This window comes from Siniperca chuatsi, linkage group LG13 (assembly GCF_020085105.1).
Source record: "Siniperca chuatsi isolate FFG_IHB_CAS linkage group LG13, ASM2008510v1, whole genome shotgun sequence".
NCBI lineage: Eukaryota > Metazoa > Chordata > Actinopteri > Centrarchiformes > Sinipercidae > Siniperca > Siniperca chuatsi.
This window is the reverse complement of record NC_058054.1, coordinates 9,260,950-9,280,573: the sequence shown is the minus strand read 5'-3', so window position 1 is coordinate 9,280,573 and position 19,624 is coordinate 9,260,950. Positions and strand designations below refer to the sequence as shown.

The 19,624-nt window shown below is 39.7% G+C and overlaps 1 protein-coding gene across 6 annotated transcripts; it reads right to left on the bottom strand.

Moving 5' to 3' along the window:
- Window positions 1-9,373: 9,373 nt before the first annotated feature.
- LOC122887221 (neurturin) lies at window positions 9,374-19,484 on the bottom strand. Of its 6 annotated transcripts, XM_044220209.1 has the most exons (4): window positions 19,073-19,484; window positions 18,494-18,916; window positions 12,013-12,319; window positions 9,374-11,589 (listed from the first exon to the last, which is right to left on the bottom strand). In XM_044220209.1, the coding sequence occupies exons 3-4, from the start codon at window positions 12,290-12,292 to the stop codon at window positions 11,153-11,155; spliced, it is 717 nt and encodes a 238-aa protein (XP_044076144.1). In that variant the 5' UTR covers window positions 12,293-12,319; window positions 18,494-18,916; window positions 19,073-19,484; the 3' UTR covers window positions 9,374-11,152. The 6 variants fall into 6 exon arrangements, with proteins under 6 accessions (XP_044076144.1, XP_044076146.1, XP_044076143.1 ...); XM_044220211.1 differs by lacking the exons at window positions 18,494-18,916; window positions 19,073-19,484 and adding an exon at window positions 16,231-16,337; XM_044220208.1 differs by lacking the exons at window positions 18,494-18,916; window positions 19,073-19,484 and adding an exon at window positions 16,103-16,135.
- Between the last annotated feature and the right edge of the window lie 140 nt (window positions 19,485-19,624).

Here is a 19,624-nt window from a genome sequence, read left to right as displayed (position 1 = left end):
TACCAACATTTTATCAAAAGTACAAAACAGTATATCAAAAGGGATGAGTCACAATGAGTCTCCCATATAATTTTTGTTTTCCTTTTTAGCCCGGCTAGCGGCGTGGCTCTAGGGATGGCAATGTCGATCTATCTAACAACTATTGGATGGATTGCCATGAAATTTGGTACAGACTGTAATGTCCTACTCAGAATAAATTGTAAAAACTTTGATGATCCCTAAACTTTTCATCTAATACCACCATCAGGTCAGAATTTGTCTTTGTTCTACGACCAAATATCTGCAAAACTAATGACATTCCCATCAGCCTCAGCTGTACTGTGTGTTAATGCTAATTAGTAAATGTTAGGATGCAAACATGCTAAACTATGATGGTGAACATGGTAAACATTATACCTGCTAAACATTAGCGTGTTAGCAATGTCATTGTGAGCATGTCAGCGTGCTGGTTAGCATTTACCTCAAAGCACCACTGTGCCGTAAGAACAACCTCTTGAAACTTCTCAGATTGTTTCATTTGAAGGATTTTTAGAGGCCTGAAGAATTTCACAAGAAAGAAGCAAAACATTTGAGAAAAATAAATATAATTTTGTGAAAAAGTGTTCTTTTATCTTTTTTTTTATCCTTTTCATCATCTGATCCCTCAGATTTATCTTAGGGCCCCTTGTGGTTGGGAACCACCGGTAGAGTAGGCTATATTTGATTATCTGGAGGTACTAAAAGTATGGTTAACATTATCACCAACAAACAAATGTTATGTTTACATGTTGTGCTTCTCACTAAAACACATGCGTGTATCCTTGAGGTCTAGCAAACATATTAAATGCATTTCCTTCCTCATTAAACATTTGCAGAGCTGATTTTTTAAAATAGTTTAAATTGTGCACTGTTGACATCCATGTTTGCTTGCTAGCAGTGTTCTCCTTCCCTACCTTTGTTGGCACGTTACTGCCACCAAGTGATCAGCGGTTGGATGTGAGTTGGTTAAAAACTCCACAGGGTACCTTTAATGTTAATCAAGGAACGGTAAAATGTTCTTTGTTGTAGTTGCTCAAATAAAATGTTCTCCTCTGTTTCTGCACAGAATTAATCTGCATTGTTTTGGTACTGAATGAATATTCAGACTGTGTTTTTCTGCAAATTAAATGCTAATGGCACACCATAGAAATGCATTACTTCAGACCAGGTGGAAGCTGTTGTAAAGTGATACCCCTCGGTTACAGCAGCTCCTGAATTTCAGTAGACTTGGACAACTTTCAAGCCTATACATGTCATGATGTCAGAATGAGAAGCACCTAATATGCATTGTTAAAAAAAAAGTAAAAGCCCAGGAATGAACCTCTTCTGTCACTTCTCAAACAGCTCCTTTTAAGAATTCCTTACGGAGAACAAATTACACCTGCTAACACTGAACTCATTCCTCTTCTTCACACAGTCGGCTCTGATGTTATAACTCAGTGAGCATTGAAAGGGAGTGTAAAATTCAAATTAGCGCCTCAGACACCACATTTTTAAGACCTGTTATCACCTGTGAGCTGAAGCATGTTTACAAAAGGCAGATCTGTAAATGAGTCATGCAGTTCTGGTCGACTTGGGAAGTTTTGGCAATTTTTAAAGACAGTCATGTCAGAGTGGAATAATAGTGATAAAAGATTGTGGTGAAAATACTTAAAATGAGAATTCGCGGAATGCTCTGATGGAGAAAGGGGAGTAGTGTTTTTACATCAGTGAACAGTTATATCTATCACAGTCATACTATATTCTTCCTTCTGAGCAGCTTGGGCAAACAGCAGATGCCACATAAAAAACAATCATCAAAACCACAGTAACATTTATATGATCTGATAAAGAGCCTCTGATGATTCTTTATTTCTGTCATTTATTTCCTTACAAGGAGTCAAGTAATTCCTAAGAGGGCTGGGAAAATATGAATCATTGCAACATGACTATTTCTTCTAAGAGGCAGTTGCAAGAAGCATCCTCCTCCAGGATGGAAATGTTGTATAAATAAAGTAAGATTACTAACAGGAATGAATGAGGAGCATGACGTGGATTTTAGTTAAAAGTCCAAACTTCACTCTCAGTATATAAATAAATTACTCAATAATCAGATATGGTTCCATGCAATTATTGGAGTCTGGGGACAATCCCAGCGTTCAAAGACTCTGAAGAGGCAGACACTTGAAACAAATGTTTTGTCTTTTTTTCTCTGATGACAGCACATTGAAAACAAGTGAAATGCACTGAAATTGGTTTGTTAACTGCATTTTTCCATCACAGAGACAAAAGTGTGAGAAAAGTGCTAAGACCGCAATTGTCAAATGTCATATCTATTTGTCATGCATTTCAAATAATTATTTTATTATGTATCTGCTGAATTATAACTGTTTTCACTGTTATGGTGTTACTGAAAGCTTTATTTAAAGTTTGAAATGAGACTTCTCATCTTTCCTTTCTACTCTACATTGATTTCAGATTAAACTATAACTATAGTACATTCTTATACTCTGTGATATTAGAAATACTCCTTCCAACCAGGGAACTTGCAGAATCCAGACTTTCAGGGGACCCAATGGGCCCATATTCATTATGTGTCAGCTGGTTTGTGGTTATTTGATTAACTGCAATGCATTTACTTGGGAATAGGCAGCACTACAGCAGAGTATCAACTGAAATGATCACAGCATTTAAGGGCAACTTGACACCCTGTTTTCACTCCCTTCATATATTCAAAAAGTGCATCTAAACCCAGGACCCTGTGTCAGAATTGATATTGTGCATATTCCTAAATACATTTGTGTTTATCCAAGTTACCATAAATGGGGGTGCCCATGGGCCACCAGGCAGGTTAAGCCAGCCTACTGACAATGTAGCCTTGTAATAGGCGGTAAAAGGTGTAAATGGGGGTCATCACCCTTATTATCCTTCGCTCCTTACGATAGTTGCTTCTACTCACATTTCTTTATCTGGTGAATAATTAATAATTAAATGTATAATATGTAACACAGTCAGCAGTGATGGAATTTAAGTATATTCACTCAAATACTGTACTTACATACAATTTGGAGGAACTCCGAAACACAGACCCACCCAACAGTATGAGTAGCTCCACCTGCACAAATTATGCTTGAATGCATCAGTAAGAATAACCCAGTATTCTAATCTCTTATTATATAACACTGACACAACTATTGTCAAGTGTGTGCAAGTACTTTTGATACTTAAAATACAATTTGCTGCTCATACTTCTGTACTTTTACTTAAGGACTTTTACTTGTTTCTGAGTATTTTTACATTGTGTTATAACTACCTTCAGTCTAGAAAAGCATCTGAGATGTGATATTGATATCAAAAAATGCTATTGATTTTATTATTCTTTTACTACTATTTGTTATTTTATTTATTCACTTATTCAGTTTTATATAATTTTCAATTAAATGTACATTCTTTTTAAGAGGCCGCAATATTCATCCATCACATTAGAATATGGCCTACAGTAACCCTATTTAGGTTGAAATGTTTTTTTCTTGTTTGTTATTCTTCTGTTGTCCCACAAGGGGGAGCTGTCATGTGAAAAAATGCTGTATATCTTATCTAATATTATCATCAGTCAGTCCCATCACTCCTTCAACTCTCCTTCCTCCCTTCTGTCCTCTTTCTGTCTCTGATTCCATTCACACAGTACATGTAAGCTACTGTTACTAAATAAAGCACATTTTGAGTATTTTCTTTTGAAACAAATTAAAAAATTTTAAAAATCCTAATCTCACAGGGATTTGTTGGCTAATTAGTGTTGTTTTTGACACACCACGTGTTACAACTGGGAGGCTCTGAACACTGGTCCAATGCAAGTATTTAATAATAAAGCAAAGCTTTCAATCATTAGATCTTTACTTTTCTATATTTGAAATAATGTTATCTAAACATAAGATCAGTTGTCCCAACTGCAAAACGCTTCCTCAGAAATTCTCTTTATTTTACTTCCATTTTCTATTTTACTTTCCGTTGTTATTGGCATTAAAAAGTATGAAATACGTTGATGAAATTTGTGGGTATGCTGAATTGTTTGTTTCATAAAGTTGTCCAAAATGTCCACTTGATGCTTTATTGTGGGGTTGGCTTTGTTATCAGAGTCAGAATCAGAAATACTTTATTGATCCCCGAAGGGAAACTCTTTACGTGAAATAGTTCTAATTTATAAGACAATTCTTAAAGGAACTGAGAAATGTGTGCTTCAGTCTGGTGTAAATAAAAAAGTAATCATTTAGGGCATCTAATGAAATCTCTATTCATATGTATGTGTGGCAGAGAAGGGGTCAGAGGCCGTATGGTGGAGTAAGTGAATTGATCTGCAGGATCATCACTTCCTTCGGCCTTCCAGCTCCACACCTTGTCCCACTTCTCCCTCCCTTCCCTCTAATCTCCCTATTTTATCAAATCCCAATCATGGCCCCACCCCAAAGCCCCTATAAACACTCACACACCCACCAACACTGAAAAATAAACATCTTGGCACACAAAGCCTTTTTATAATCTGATCTCTCAAATAAAAAGCATTTTAATTTAAGCGCCCCTTTGCTGCCCGTGCAGTGTTTGAACCCTGGAGCCCTAGTTTAAAGAAAGGCAATGAGAAGGGAGTAGTTCAAAGGTTCCAACATGTGGAGCATATTCTGATCCACAAGGGTACCAATGACCTATTAGCAAAAAACAATGGCTAACAACAGCACTACAGCAAGTAGCACACAGCGAGAAAGGAATATCTTAAGGCAAAGATTACTGTGTCAACTTTACTACATAGGCCTGTCATATCGCTGCGTACCATCAATAACATTAGTGCTGACAGTGTACCCATCAGCAAAATGTCCAAACAGCTCTCCACAGAGACAGTTATCAGCAGCTCTCCACAACCACATTCACCTAAAGAAGAGCCAAGTGAGACTGTTGGCAAAGAGTCACACTGGAGGACATCAAAACCAGCAAACAGAAGATTCTCTGTTCAAACAAACTCACGCCAGCCTGTTCACAGAATGGCCATCATTCTTTTCAACAGCATAGATGGTGCCATCCAAGATCTATTTAAAGACAACACTGCCAAACTAAGCAGCCAGTACCATCCCCTCAAACTCAAACCAGCCAGTCAGATAAAAGACCGATTACCTTTACTCTACTCCAGACTATGTGTTAACACTGTTTACATGTCGTAGATGGCAGTCACTTATTATGAGTTGAATCGTTCATTGAATAGTTTTTTTTCTGAAACACAAATTGTATAAACGCAATGTTGTCTTTTTCAATTATATATTTCAGTGAATTATTAATGTTTACTTAGGTTTAAAGGTTTTAAATATTTATGGATGTGAATAGCGAAATGCACATGAATTATGAATGAATACGAGGAGTCAACAAGTATATTTCTTTGACTTGTACATTTATCTCTATTATAAAATGATGTATCCATGACCTCACATTTTCTCCCCAAACCAGTCCTGTATAAATCTTATAATGCAATTAAAAATGTAACGCCCAGTGTCTTAATGTAATCATTCATGTCCTTATTAAAAAACAACCAAAATGGATTGTGTTAATTCATGTTTGGAGAGTTCAGAGTTGCTCAGGAAGAGGAGAAACACCTGCTCGCTGCAGTTGTTCAGGCTGTTTGGGTCCTCCAGAGTCACCGCTGCATCCTCCGTCCTGCTATCTTCCTCTAAAGATGTCTGAATTCACCAACATGCTGCAGCTGGACATGGGAGGCGGCTGTAAAACTTTGGCATGTGTATTGTAGATCTTGTCAGTGCCGTTACCAACAACAGATGTCTTGTATAGACTAACACTATTATCCTCCAACACACTACAGTGTTGACATGAATATAGATGGGATTTCCTTTAAATCTGCAAACACAAATAATGATGACAGTGATTTTAGGTCAAATGTGCAAACACCAACATGTAGACAGCTGACACAGGATAGTGGTAGATTATGCAAGAAACCTGCAAAAAAAAAAAACCACACACATAAAGGAGAGGATAATGGGTGAAGTGGCTTAATTTGGTCTCGCTGAGCATATCCTTTGTTCAGTTTAAGTTGGCAAAGAGTTCCACTTCTTTCAGTTTGGGGTTCACTAACTCCTGCTGGCCAAAGTTTAACCTACCATTATCACCCCATTAAAAATACAAGTACAACAGCAAATAGCCATAATGATTATTTCGTTGAAAGTGTCAAACCACTGTCCAAACGCAGTACGAATTCCTGTAAATTAATCGTACTTTGTGATGAAATGGATGTTATTATGCAGTTTGATTTTCTCACCAGTGTTGCTTTCATTAGTGGTCTTTCGTCTTTTTTATTCCTGCAGATCCAGCAGTTCTCTGTTGTGGGTATGTAGACGTTTTGGTTAAAGGTCATTAACTGCAGTGGCAAGAAACGGAAATATTTGTTTATATCAGAGGTTCCACTTTCATTGCTGTTGTAAACATTTTAAGCATATTTGGGGTTCTCCAAGTACAAAAAAATATCAGGAAATTACTTAAAAAGAAACTATGTAAATACAACGTGCTGGAAAATTCTTTTGCAAACTTTGCTCTTTGCTGTAGTTACTGGAGTCAAAGTTGTCACTGTTGGGGAAATCGTCATATGTTGGATTTCATTACATCTAAATGTTTGAGGGTGATGTGCCTTTGATGTGAGGGAGTCATGTGCGTCTCTGTTATTCCTGTAGTTGGCTTTAAAATGTGAAATTGCTCAAAATACAAACTGTTGAAGTCATTTCTCCCCCACAGCTGTAGTAAATACAGTAAGTCACAGTCAAACTGAAACATGTGCTCCACTTGGCCAAATAAAACCCAAAGGGAAAAAGATTATTTTTTCACTCACAAAAATACAAGTTACATTGGCCCATCCATCAGCCACATCATTCTGTGTGACCTGCCACTGATCGACTCTTAACTCAGATAACTCAAGTTGACTTCTGTGTTATCTCCAAATGCCTGAAGTTATGGTGTAAGCTCCAAGGGGTGGTGTTGCCTCATTAAAACTGTGCAGGAAGTTGTGTAAGTTGTGTTGTCTGGCCTTTTCTGGGATTTGTGTCTTCTGGGGAAAACAAGCATTTAGTTTTTGTGCATGTATAACTCAGGAGGAGCGTTTCCTGCTTAATATAACTGATACTGAAATATGGTGATAACATAATAAATTTAAGATAACTTACATCCAAAGTGGAATCCAGCAGCAGACCCTTCACCCAACATACAGTGCTGTACCACCATTACTGTTCACTAGACCTTCAGTATATACTGTATGTCATATTCACTCCAAGTCAGAGCTGGCATCTGAGGGACTGGCATATACCTCAAATAAATATTGTTCTTGAATTACCGCCACATGAAAAGTTAATTTCCAAAACAGTACCGTAAATATTGCTGCCCTCATGTGAAAACTCTCTGACTCCATTTTTGGCGTGTTTAATGTTCTGACCTCAAATTGAAGCCAAATTCCTGCTCAGACACTCACACACTGCTGCACATTATCAAACTGTGATTTTCAAAGTACTGAAGGAGTTGTCATGAACTGCTGTTGTTAGCTTTTCTGATTAGGCCACATTCCCTAAACCTGTCTCCTCCAGCTTGTGATATCCGAGAGTGCATTTCAATGTTAACAGTAAAGACATACCTAAGTTAATGATGCGTTTGTTCCATTTAGATATCCTGGTAAACCACATCAGTGAGTCAACATAAACAATATCAGGGCCACGGATCAGACACATGTGAAAGGAATGCAGCTACAATTAATGATGTCAATTACACAGGCATTGATAATCCACCTCAGTGTGAACAGAAATTGTCCCTTTGAAAACAGTTCACAACATGTTTTGTGGATTATCCAGAGTAACCAGACCACTGTTTCCGGAAAGGCAAATTGCTGATGAATCCTTCCAGTGTCATTTCTCGATGATGTGACGAGCACAAGCAAAATTCCATTCACCTTCATACATTGTATTGAGGTGGAGGCAGAAATCTGAAAACCTGGACTAAACCAAAACCTTCTGCGTGGCTAGATACACTGAGGTAAGTTGAAATTATTATTAGTATTATTTGTAGAACATTTAATGAATTTAATGGTACTTTAGGGGTTGAGAAAGTTCTATAACTCATGAAGCCCATAAAATATTTGGCTAAACTCAAAACTGCATGGTGGTCAATCGAAAAACAAGGTTGTTTATGTTTACCTTGAAAAGTTTACTTTTTTGAGTCACAGTTTTCTGGTCCAAAACGGATGCATTTTACAAGAAACATTCCTTGAAGGTCACCTTTTAATGTCTCCAAAACATAAAGGGTGCACTCTGTAAGAATTATGTAGTTTCACTGAAAGGATAGGGTTGCTGTTATTTAATATTTTTCTTATTCTCAACAAATCCCATACCAATTACTACTCCGTCTGTGGCCCAAAGCCCACTGGTTCCAAATTAAAGACTTAAATCTTTAAAAAAGGGTCATAAATATATAGTTTCAGTAATTTCCTAAAACAGCTGGGCATTGTTGTTTTTAGCAAAAGATCCAAATAGGAGTAATAGGAATGCATTCGTTGGGGACTATTTTCAGCCGCGGATGAATACACATTTGGGCTCTAGTGAGTATTTCTGCCAGCAGGACGGTTTATGTGGGATTGACTCAAAATAAACTACAGTTTTCGTTGTAATGAAAGAGCATGTCATCCAGTACAACAGTGTGGCTCATTGTTTTTAATAGTTTTGGACAACAATGGAGCTCTGTGGCACAGAGGAATAAGCTACATCAGGCTTTGGCTACACAGGTAAATCTTGTTAATAGGATCAATTAATTGTTGGTTTTGGTGTTTTCATGGGATTTGTTGACAATAAAAAAGAGTATTACAACATCATCTTAATATTGAGGTGAAGAATAAGAGCCTTACTTTGTTTAATTTCTTTTCTGTCAATAATTTGAAATGAGAAGCAGTCACAGTCACATCCCTGCTGGTTTTCCCTGCCTGCCAGAGGGATCAAACTGTCTGGTCACAAGCCCTGTTGTATAAGCTTATGTCATCACTGCTGTTCAGTACACAAGCTCCTGAGCTGCTTTATAATAGATGATTTCAGAAAGAGAACCTCACTGAGTGAGCCAGCATCACTGACAAACATTTATATATTAGCATGACAAAGGTGTTGTTGTTTTAATCTGCCACATGGTTTATTTAATGTAATCTGATCGTCAATTTTCCCCACAGGGATCTTTTTCTTACATTAATTTATTTAATTTGTTTCTTTATTATTTTATTAATATAGATATTTATTTAAAATACAATCTGAGTACAGAATATTTGACACCCAGAGATTGATAGTTTGGGAGAAATGATGAACATCCATACCTCTGAAATTATGTTTATTCAGCAGTCAATAAAGAATGTTAGATAAAACATTTTTTGGCACAGTTGCTTAATGATAATAAGCTGTCCCATTTCTGTGTGGTAATCTAAATAAATATGCAAAACCATAATTTACTTCCCAATAAATACAATATAAACTACAATAAAGATGCACTGCATCCACGCTGCACACTGCACCTCCTCAAAAACAAAAAACAAAAACATAATTTATTGTACTTCAGGAAAACAACTGCAATGGGTTCAAACCAAATAAAGATTGTCAAAGGTGAAAAAGATGCTTCATAATTCATTTCAACAGCTTATTTTCCCCTAAAACTCTACCAGGCATTACAACAAGGAGGCATTTGATGGGCCAATAAAAGGCTGTACTGTGGGCTTTGGATCATAGTAAGTTACAGGGTTTTATGGTTGGGTGCAAAGACATTTCCAGATCCCAACTCTACTTCATAGTTAGTTTTCTGTCAGCGAGAAAAAAACATGCCTACGCACTAAAAGCATTCTTCTCTTTCACACCTCAGTTTAGCTAAAACCTCTGAGTGTAAACGTTCACAAATTACAGACGATATTAAAGACGTTATGTCACCAGGAACTTGAGACATGAGATGTTTATGAATCTAAGTTTGTGAATTCTTCATGCGTGTTGAATTGACTTGGTATGTTTTGGCAATTCCTTGAGGAAAATAATTCCTGAGGATTATGGGTAATTACAATACTGGGTTATTTGGGGAAAGTATAAAAAAAGACTTAAAATGATGATAATTTCTTTGAGTGTGATGAGTTATTCTATAGAGTGCAGATGGGATAAATTTCCATGTTGTTTTATTACTAAAGTGAAAGAGTATTTATGTGTTTTGAAACAGGTTCTCATTGTTAATCTACACAACATCAATATACAAAACACAATAATTAAAGGTGGGTATCAAACCTGTTGCTATAGAAAAGGACTTCCATCGTCAAATTCTTACCAATAACACATGCTCTTTAACCTGTGTAATAACACTGCAATCAGTAACAGAAATGCATACAAGCAGGGAAACAGGTCACAAAGTCATGACCTGTGATAACAACAACTCAACACACCTTTAAGTCAATATACTTTCTGTAGACATCATTTTAGATCAATGGTCCAAACTGTCCTGTGCAGAACTTTAAGTAAACATTGGTGGATTACAGGTATTTTTATTTTTGTTTTATTTATGGCTTTGAAATGGATTTTTTTAGCACTTTTTTGCCTGAAAGGTAATTTACTGTCACCATTCTAATCATGTAAACTACAAGATTTGGACTTATTGAAGTTAACACCCACGGATATGAAGTGTAGTTAACAGCAATAATTTAGTCCGCAATGGCTCATAGCTCATCTATTGCATGTACTACTACTCAAATGTCATATCACAAACATAATGTTGCTACATTGTTGTTACACCACAGTTTACAGTGTTACTACACAGATAGAAAAGATAATAAAAACTTTTTGGTATGAACAGTTATTTTCTGTGTCTCTTTACATGGAATCCATACAAACGCAGCTCTTGCTGTCCATGTGATTTGGTTCCAGTTTGCATTGACGGACGCCAAAAAAGTCAAGTCTGCCTGTCACAAAAAGGCCGCCGTAGAGCAGCCATAAACATATTCCCATCCTTTCCTCCTCTCCTTGAGTTTATATTCCACAGTTTGTCTTTTAACAGCATCCATGTTCAACTGTTCCAACAGAGGCTGAGAGCAGCGAGAAGAAGTGATAAAGTCAATTTCTCTGGGTCATACACACCCACAGTTCTTTGCCGACACATTCTGTATCGTGTGGTAGCGGCTCTTGTTGTCCAGGAAGGAAAAGTCCTTTTCGAATGCGGTCGGCCGGCAGCAGGGCCCACTGCCAACCTTGTCCTTGCGCCCCTTCTTCCTGAAGCCCGTCCGCATCATGTGCTCCATGGTGATGTCGTAGTTGTGCCGGTGGGCCGTGCATTTGCCGCTGCAGTAGCGCAGCAGCACCGTCTCGTCGCTGTCATAGCCAAGACCCAGTTCACTCACGGTCAGCTCCAGCTCCCTCAAGGAGCAGGGCTTAGGCCGTCGTGCTCTTTTTGTCCTTCGGGCCTGCTTCTCATCCAGGCGCCGGCTCTTCCTTCTCTTCCTGTCAAGCAAGGTCCCGACCACATGCTGAAGCTCGCCCTCTGTGAAGCTCTGGAACATCATGGAAACTGACAGAGAAGAGATAAATCAACATCTATAGACAGGCACTAGAAGGGCTATAAGATTTTTGTGTGATGTTTGTGGATCAAGTTCTCAATAATCAGATATGCAAACAGATGGTTCACACAGATAGCATGCGGTAGCTGCCAGGATAATGGAAGTTCTGCAAACAGACAAACACATGTTTATTTTATCTGATAGCAGGCCTGCTGCAAAACCCTCAGTATCACAGAAAGTGTGAAGCCCAAAGGAACCAAAGGAAAGTGAGTCTCCTGAGGGTTAAACTGGTTCAATGGAGAGCCAGTAAACTATGAGTTGCTATTTGACTGCAGGTTATTGTGAGACATTCAAATCTGCTCTATAAACAATAGTATCACAGATGCCTTATTTCAGACCAGACAAGGAAGGAAGACAATAACAGCTTATCTTACACTCTGAGAGGAGAGAGTTCATCTCGTCTGCTGAGCGTGTTCTCCGATGAAGACCACCCATCTGCCGGGACAACACTGTCGATTCTGCTGATGGTGATGGTGATGGCGTTGAGGTCTTGGATGTCGATCCTGATGAAGGTGTTGATGAGGACAAAGATGAGTACGGATGTTTTGTCTTAGGTTTGAACTGTCCGATAGTGGCCATGTTTTTAAAGAGGAGGATGGACAGGGCTGCACCACAGAGCATGAAGGCAAAAGTAGCACCTTTCCATAACTTCATCTTAGAATGTGGAGGAGCATTGAAACTCTGTTGAGAGAGGCAAAACGGACAAACGTCAGACATGTTCAAACAGTCACACCTTCAATCATGTAAGCCATCTTGTCACATTAAAGCACAAAGAACAATGCAAAAAATTGTTATGCCATCATACATCTTTGACCCTCCCATAAATCCACCTCTCTCAACAGGGCTTTTATTTTACCGCCAGTTTACTTTTTCTGATTCTGCTGTCAGCTTGTTTTCACTCTAAGTGGGTTCATGATCTGTGAGCTTGACATCACTTGCTGACACCTGAGAATGCAGTGTGTGTTTAATGGCCGCTGCAATTTCTTATTTGAACTGAAAGCAGGCTGGATGAGTTTTGCAATCCCTTGCCCCTTGAAACTTCTTAAAAGTTTCAGTATAATATCGAAAATACCTGATGTGAATGAGAATAAAAGCGTATTTTCTTCATTTTTGAGGAACGAAAACGTTGTTGTTGTTTTTTTGCAGAAGTAAATGTTCCCAAAATATTCTTTTGAAAGGGGGAAAATCCAGAAATCTCTCAATTACACCTATTTGCAATGCTACGTATGATGAGGCCTCAGTGAACATGTGTGTTTGTACATCCCTTTATCTTATACCACCCCTCCTTTCAATAGACACTGTGCCACAGTAGCCACAAAACTCAATTTGGAGGTATTATACCTTATATTTTCTCTTTCCTTATTGTCATGCCACAGGTATTTGAGAAGTTTTACAAGCTCACTTCTTTGTATTTTTCATATCATGTCACCAGTGAGCAAAACATTTCCCCAGAGCCGGAAACGGTATACTGGCAGTGACTAACAGCAAATCCAGACTGGCCTTACAAAAGTGTTTTGCCAGACTGGATTCTGGAGTGTACAGGCTGCTGGAGTGTATACAATGGGACAAAATTTCACATGTCTTTGTCTAGTTTAGTATAGAACAGGGGTTTTCAAAGTCTGAGACTGTGGGCCTCCCCTCAGACAAAGCTTGGAAAAAGGCGCCCCCTCACCCCCACTTAGTTTACTTGCTTAACTGGATGCCTATGGGATCATGATTATGTTATTTGATCCTATAGACACTCAACAATTGAGCCAACATGGCCTAATATTGCTGTTTGACATTTTCTGACTGACTGGAAAAGTATGAAAAACAGTAAAATTCCCCCAGACTACTGAATCTCTGAACTATCTCTTTAACCAAATCACACACATTTAGGCTATTCTGCTGTATGTAATATTTTAATAACTAATGTAATATTTCTTCACTTCCATTCACCGAGCCTCCCCTGAAACAGTTTGGAGGCCCCCTGGGGAGGCCGCCTCCCATTTTGAAAATCTATGGAATAGAAACAAAAATCTGAAATGAATAACTTTGGGAAGTTTGTACTTTCAGCATGTGGGTTACTCCTGCAGATTACATCATACACTGAAAAATAGTAAAAAGTGAGGAACAGTTTTTTTTGCAGTGAAGTAAGTGAAACAAAAAAGAAGAACTATAGGCAAATTCAGACAGCACTCCATTGTGTTTGAGTGCTTTGGACATGCAAAGGGAAAGAAGCTGCACACATGAGTTGCAGTGGAATAAACAGAGTATAAACAGGTATAACCAGTCCTATCAGTCAAAGCTTGACTCATCAATCATAATTCCATATGGGTTTGACGTGGAAAGCAGCCTCTGCACAATGAAGGAGTAGAATGGTATTCATTTGAAAGTCAAACATTTCAGCTAACAACCTCATTTGACACAGTCCACATAAATCAAATGTGGAGCGGCGTCTTCTGCAGAATGTTACTCTGTGCCCGCTATATGTCTGATTCTCTCTGGTTTTCACTGTTATATTTAATCACCAGACATGATAGATAGAAGCCTCAATGGAAAGTCTCCTTTTGTTTCTGTTGGTTCAACACCAACTCAACACCAAAAATCTCCCTGCTCCTGCTCTAAATATGATAAATATTCAATTTAAAAAGGGCCAGTTTGTTGATGAGCTCATTGTTTTCTTATGCTATTAATAGGTCAGTTTGGGACCATTACTCAGCCTTGGAGTTAGTTGTTTCACACGGCCGTGATACATCAATGCCTGTGGCCTGTTCGCTCTATGGCTCATCTTGATAAAACAATTAACTCGTAAAAAACAGATTCTTCCACCGATGTCTCAGTCGCTGACACTGGACGAAGCCTGGTCATCAAACACTGATCTCATGTCCCCGAAGACACTTTGATTGTCATAATTGCTCCACTCAGAAACGCATTAGTCCCATCTGCAGTCGACTGGCACCAATAAAAGTGCCAAGGAGCATTCAGCAGCTTGTTCAGATGGTCACGGATGATTAATCAGCACAGACATTTAATATCCACCACTGGCCCCCGCTGTCATGGACATAAATATACAGATATTGATAGGGGGAAGAGGCACTGGTGTTTTCTTAGGAGACGGAACGGAAAGACATGAATGAGTAGTCCAATTCCTGAAAGGACAAATGCTGCTGTTTTCCAGCAAACAGAGAAGAGCAACGTAGAGGATATAGTGGAACCCCAGAGGACACTCCAGCAGAAGGAAAAGCCATCCTCAAACTGAGACATAAAAGTGCAGATGAGTTGCAAAGACAGTTCTCACACAGGCAAAGCATGTCTGGCCCTCACAAAGCATCAGTACTGATATGCCCATGCACGCTCCTGTGTGTGGAGATAAGGCTGGTCAAACATGTGAGTCCCAAAACAAACACAGAAAATCATCTATTCACAAGGGGAAAAGACAAAGTTTGCATGCAAACTCAGTAGGATTTTGTGTTTCTAGTGAGAATGGGAGTGAATTTGAGGTATGTAAAGAAATAGTATACCTGACTTTGCTCTTAGCTATATGTCACCCGAAGAGATACCAACAGTGATACCAGAATGAAAACAGTCCCAGAGGATCATTAACATGTTTGAGGCAAACCATGACAACGAACTGCATAGCCAAGAATTTCTTAGCCTGTCAAAGCCATTCCTGAGACATGATGTATTCGCCAACGCATGCATCGTACAGTTGGAACCCAATCCTCAACCGAGACTCAAAGATCGCATTATTTCAAATGACACAATAAAATGTATGTTTTCAATGAATAATTGGGTCAGTGGCCGTGGCGCTGCTAAGCTGGCGGTAATGTAATTACAGCAGCATGGCACTCGTGTCCTCCCCTCCCTCCTATGCCAGAAGGAGACACTCAACAGAATGCCACAGCCTATGGGAGATGAACTAGAGATCTGTCAAAATGGGGATAAGGGGCGTCTGTGGTTAACACTTTTGAATGAAGCCGGCAGACAGGGGGTGCCTTCTTGTCAGCTTGCTTGGATCTTGACCAGTGTGACATGATTACAGCGAGAGAAGATCACAGAAAGGAATGAATGAAGAGCTTCTTTGTGCTGGAAAAAAAGCAGATACCAACTTTTATGTCTCACCATGCTGTAGAATTTGTTCCTTTACATTCCCTAAATACAGCCTGTTCTTTCTCACTCTCTCCCTCGCTGTGACTCACACATACCATAAATACACACATGCAGCATTTGCGTGGTTTCACTTTTCCCAAATTAAATGACATGGGCTTGTGTAGAAATCGAGACAAAGTCTAACCTTCCATTGTTGTCCAGACACTCACTTCACTTCCAGGGCGCACACACACTCCAGCACCATCACATAACACTAGATAATCCATCTTACATAATACTGCTGCTTCTTGATATCTAGAAATGTCAACAGGTCTAACCATTATGTATTTGCCACTGAACAACCTGAGGCCTCTGCCTACAGAACATTATTACCATGCTGTGTTTCAGTTCAGCTCCACCCATGTGACCGGCTGTCTCTGCGCTACTCTGAACACACCCCATAAATACCTGCATTGAAAAGATAACAGAAGAGCATAACAAACAGCGGGAAAGGCACCTACTGTGTTGTTGCAAGGAAACAATGTGCTTTAGGGAGTCCTAGAGAGGCATTGTCTTGTCTTTTCCCTCTTAAGTGAGCATCAGGAGGCTTGGGGACAGCTAGAGAGTGCTTGGGTAGGTAATAGGGACATATTCCAAAGATCAGGGCGGGATTAGCACTAATGCCTGCCGGCTTTATCTGCGGTCACGTGGGTTAACACCTGGCTGCAGTGTTGGTGGCAGAGCCCGGGCCTTGCTGTATGTGTGTGTGCGTCTGCGTTAATCCACCTCTAACTCAGGGGTTAGGCCTGCATGCAGGGCCCACCGAGAGAGCACCAGCAGGCGCTTCTTCTTCTGCTTCTAAAAACCTGTCCTGCTTTCAGCCAGAATAATGAATAAGAAAATTGACGAGATCAGTTAGTTAGATCTGTTGTGTTGGCACCAGGGTGGGCCAAAAGGCTGTAAAATAAAGTGGATGTTCTGAGCCAGGATTGGCTGTTCTAATTGCAGCCTTGGTTCTAATGCAACTGAAAAAGGCTTAGGTTAGACTGCGCTGTAATTTTGCTGGGCAATTTCTTCTGTTGGCTCACGCTCTGTCACTCAGTAACCATAGGATAATTAAAACAAGCCTGTTCCTTGTTAGTGAGAAAGCAGCTGTTCATTTTTGAGAAGAAAAAAGGGGAAAACACCTGTGGGTAATGCCAGAAAAATAGAGTTGATTTTAACACACATTCTATAAATGCCAAACATGATTCCTGCATCCTTTTAATCTATTGGATGTAGGTGAGTGGTTAAAAAGATTCGATTTTATTTTGGAAGCCCTGCTATCACATCCCACACATTTATACAGATTAATCCAGTGACCTAACATCCTAGCATGGAATCTCACAACTCAAACCTGTTGCTGTTAGGGTGGCGTTAATAAGGTGTGAGGGGAAGATACACTTATAGATGCACATTTTACACCTGTCCCTGTCTGCCCTTTGCTATTATGGGAAGAGTTGAGTCAAGGTATTGTTCTGACATGTATTTCAATAGCCTTTCTAACGGACGAAGAGGTTACATGAGGCTTGGCAGGAAAACGTCACCTTGCCTCATCATTTTTGTGTGAGCTGGGAGTAAGATTGATGTTGTCTCGGCTACTTTCTACAGAAGAGTCTATGAGATGCTATTCTGGCTGCTAATCTGTCTATGCCAGATCCTCTTTTAACATAACAGCATCACCTCTAAACCCATGTTAAACATGTTGATGTTGCTGTTACAAAAGGCTGACGGCCATCTGGCACACGCTGAATACCACTTTCAAATAAGACCCACGCGAGCAAGCACAAGCAAGCACAAACATCTGAAATATGATTTTATTTCTTCATAAGCCTATTGGCTCTCTTCAAATGACTAACATTTGCATGCACAATGTATATTTTAGCAAGAATCTGACAAAAAATGCTGATAAGACAATGAGGAGTGGTGCATCAGTTCAGCTTCCCCTTCAGTTTCCGCCAGTTATGAACAGCTTTGGCAGGTTATGAAAGTTGAATGGCTCAATTGACTTTAGGCTTAACCTCTATCCGGCCTCTTGGGCTCTGCTAGATACAGTATAATCTCTACATATGATATGGGCTTAGTGAGAAGGGATCATCACTTCAGTATAATGCCCATAGTGAGTATCATCAAGTTTAGTTCTCTCAGAGTACCTCCATTATATTTTAACATGACAAGTTCAGCAGTTTTATCCAGCTCTTCTTAATTATTAAAACTATTAAAGGCGCAGCTCTGCAAAAAATGGCGATCTCTAAAATGTTGAACGCAGAGAAAAATAACTATTTTGTTAAATTTCCAACTTTTAGGGCTCCAACTTTTGGAAAAAGGAAAGACAGAGAGTCTTTTGAAAGCAATTATGCATGATAATGACGCAAACCACCATGATTGAAAAGTGACAGGAAAAGAAAATATTCCTCCCTGACAAAACAAACGTGTCTGTGTGGTGAGAGGTTGTTCAAATTCTGCAAAAAAAAAAAAAAAATTATAATAATAATTTATTTTTCTTGTTGCTTTTCCAACATAGTGGCATGCCCCTTGTAATCAATGGTAACTGCTCTGCAAACGTGACAGGCCGCTGTGCACTATTGACATGCGGTTCCATCAAGGGCCGCTTGTTGATACAGATAATCCAACGTGTATTTTCTGCCACTCAAGCACTTGGTGAGGCATCCCTGTCAGTGGCACCTAACGCCTTCCCCTTAAGCTGCCAGCTTAAACTAACAAAAGAAGATGTGGTGTCCTTACCGTTCGGCTGGCTAATCCAGACTTAGCTGCGTGGCGTCGTCTTCAGCTGACCTCCACAGGCAAGTGGTGGCAGGTTAAGTCCATCATCATCACAGGCGAGGAGCAAGGGCAGGACTCCTGCTTATTCCCCTGAAAATCATCACAACTCCCTGTGCCTGCAAGTAGGGTGGTGTCCTGACTTGATTCAGGTCCAGGCTGTGTTATTCTTTTATCATATTTGCACTTCCATAGAACTATTTCATGTTGCAATGATCAAGATCAACATTCCTTAATGTGCGCTTCATGGCACTCAGGTTGATCCATTCAAAAAAAGGAGAGCTGTATGTTTAGAAAAGCCCCTGACTTGGCATCTGGTTCACTTCAGAAAACTTCTGTCATCACGCTTCTCCATACAGAATTTCTGGTCCCCCTTTTTGCACAAACCTGAACCAGGAACAGAGCAAAACAGAGGTACAGTGTCATAAACAGATCTTACAGATGCCTTAACTTTTATTCCATCTGTTGTGAAACTGCTTCCACTTCAGATCATTTTATCTCCATACAAAGCTGCGCAGTTGGAAAGATAATGCATCTCCTTACCCCTTTTCCAGCAGCAGGTCTTTTCTTCAGCTCCAAGGAAGGGAACACTGTGGGTTGAGAAGATGGGTTAGGGTGAGGAGGGAGAGCATGGTTACCCTAAGCGGAGTAGAGAGCTTCTCTGATGCCTCTGCCTGCCTCCCCCCCTCAACTGTTGCTCCTCCTCCTCCTCCATAGTTGTGCTTGTGGGCCGAGTCGGATTACTCCTGACATGATAATCTCCCTGGCTCTAGCTCCAGGAGCACTAAAGGATGCTTTGGCCTGAGCAAGGGCTTACATTTACCTTCTGCCGCAAGAGAGTCTGCCATCTTAAGTGGGCGACCGGTAATAGCCTCAACTGGGCAGTCAGAGTGGTCTGCTGAAGCAAGTATCTTTCAATCTTTTAGGGGAATTAAGAAGGTCACAATTGGTTTAAATGGTGCTAAGACAACACTAACCCCAGTTAAATGGAATTATCACAGCAGAAGTATTTCGTGATGATTCAATCTACAGTTGGCTGGAGATAAAACCAGGGGTGTTGTTGTTGAGAATCTCATGTTCATGTTCTCCTCCAAT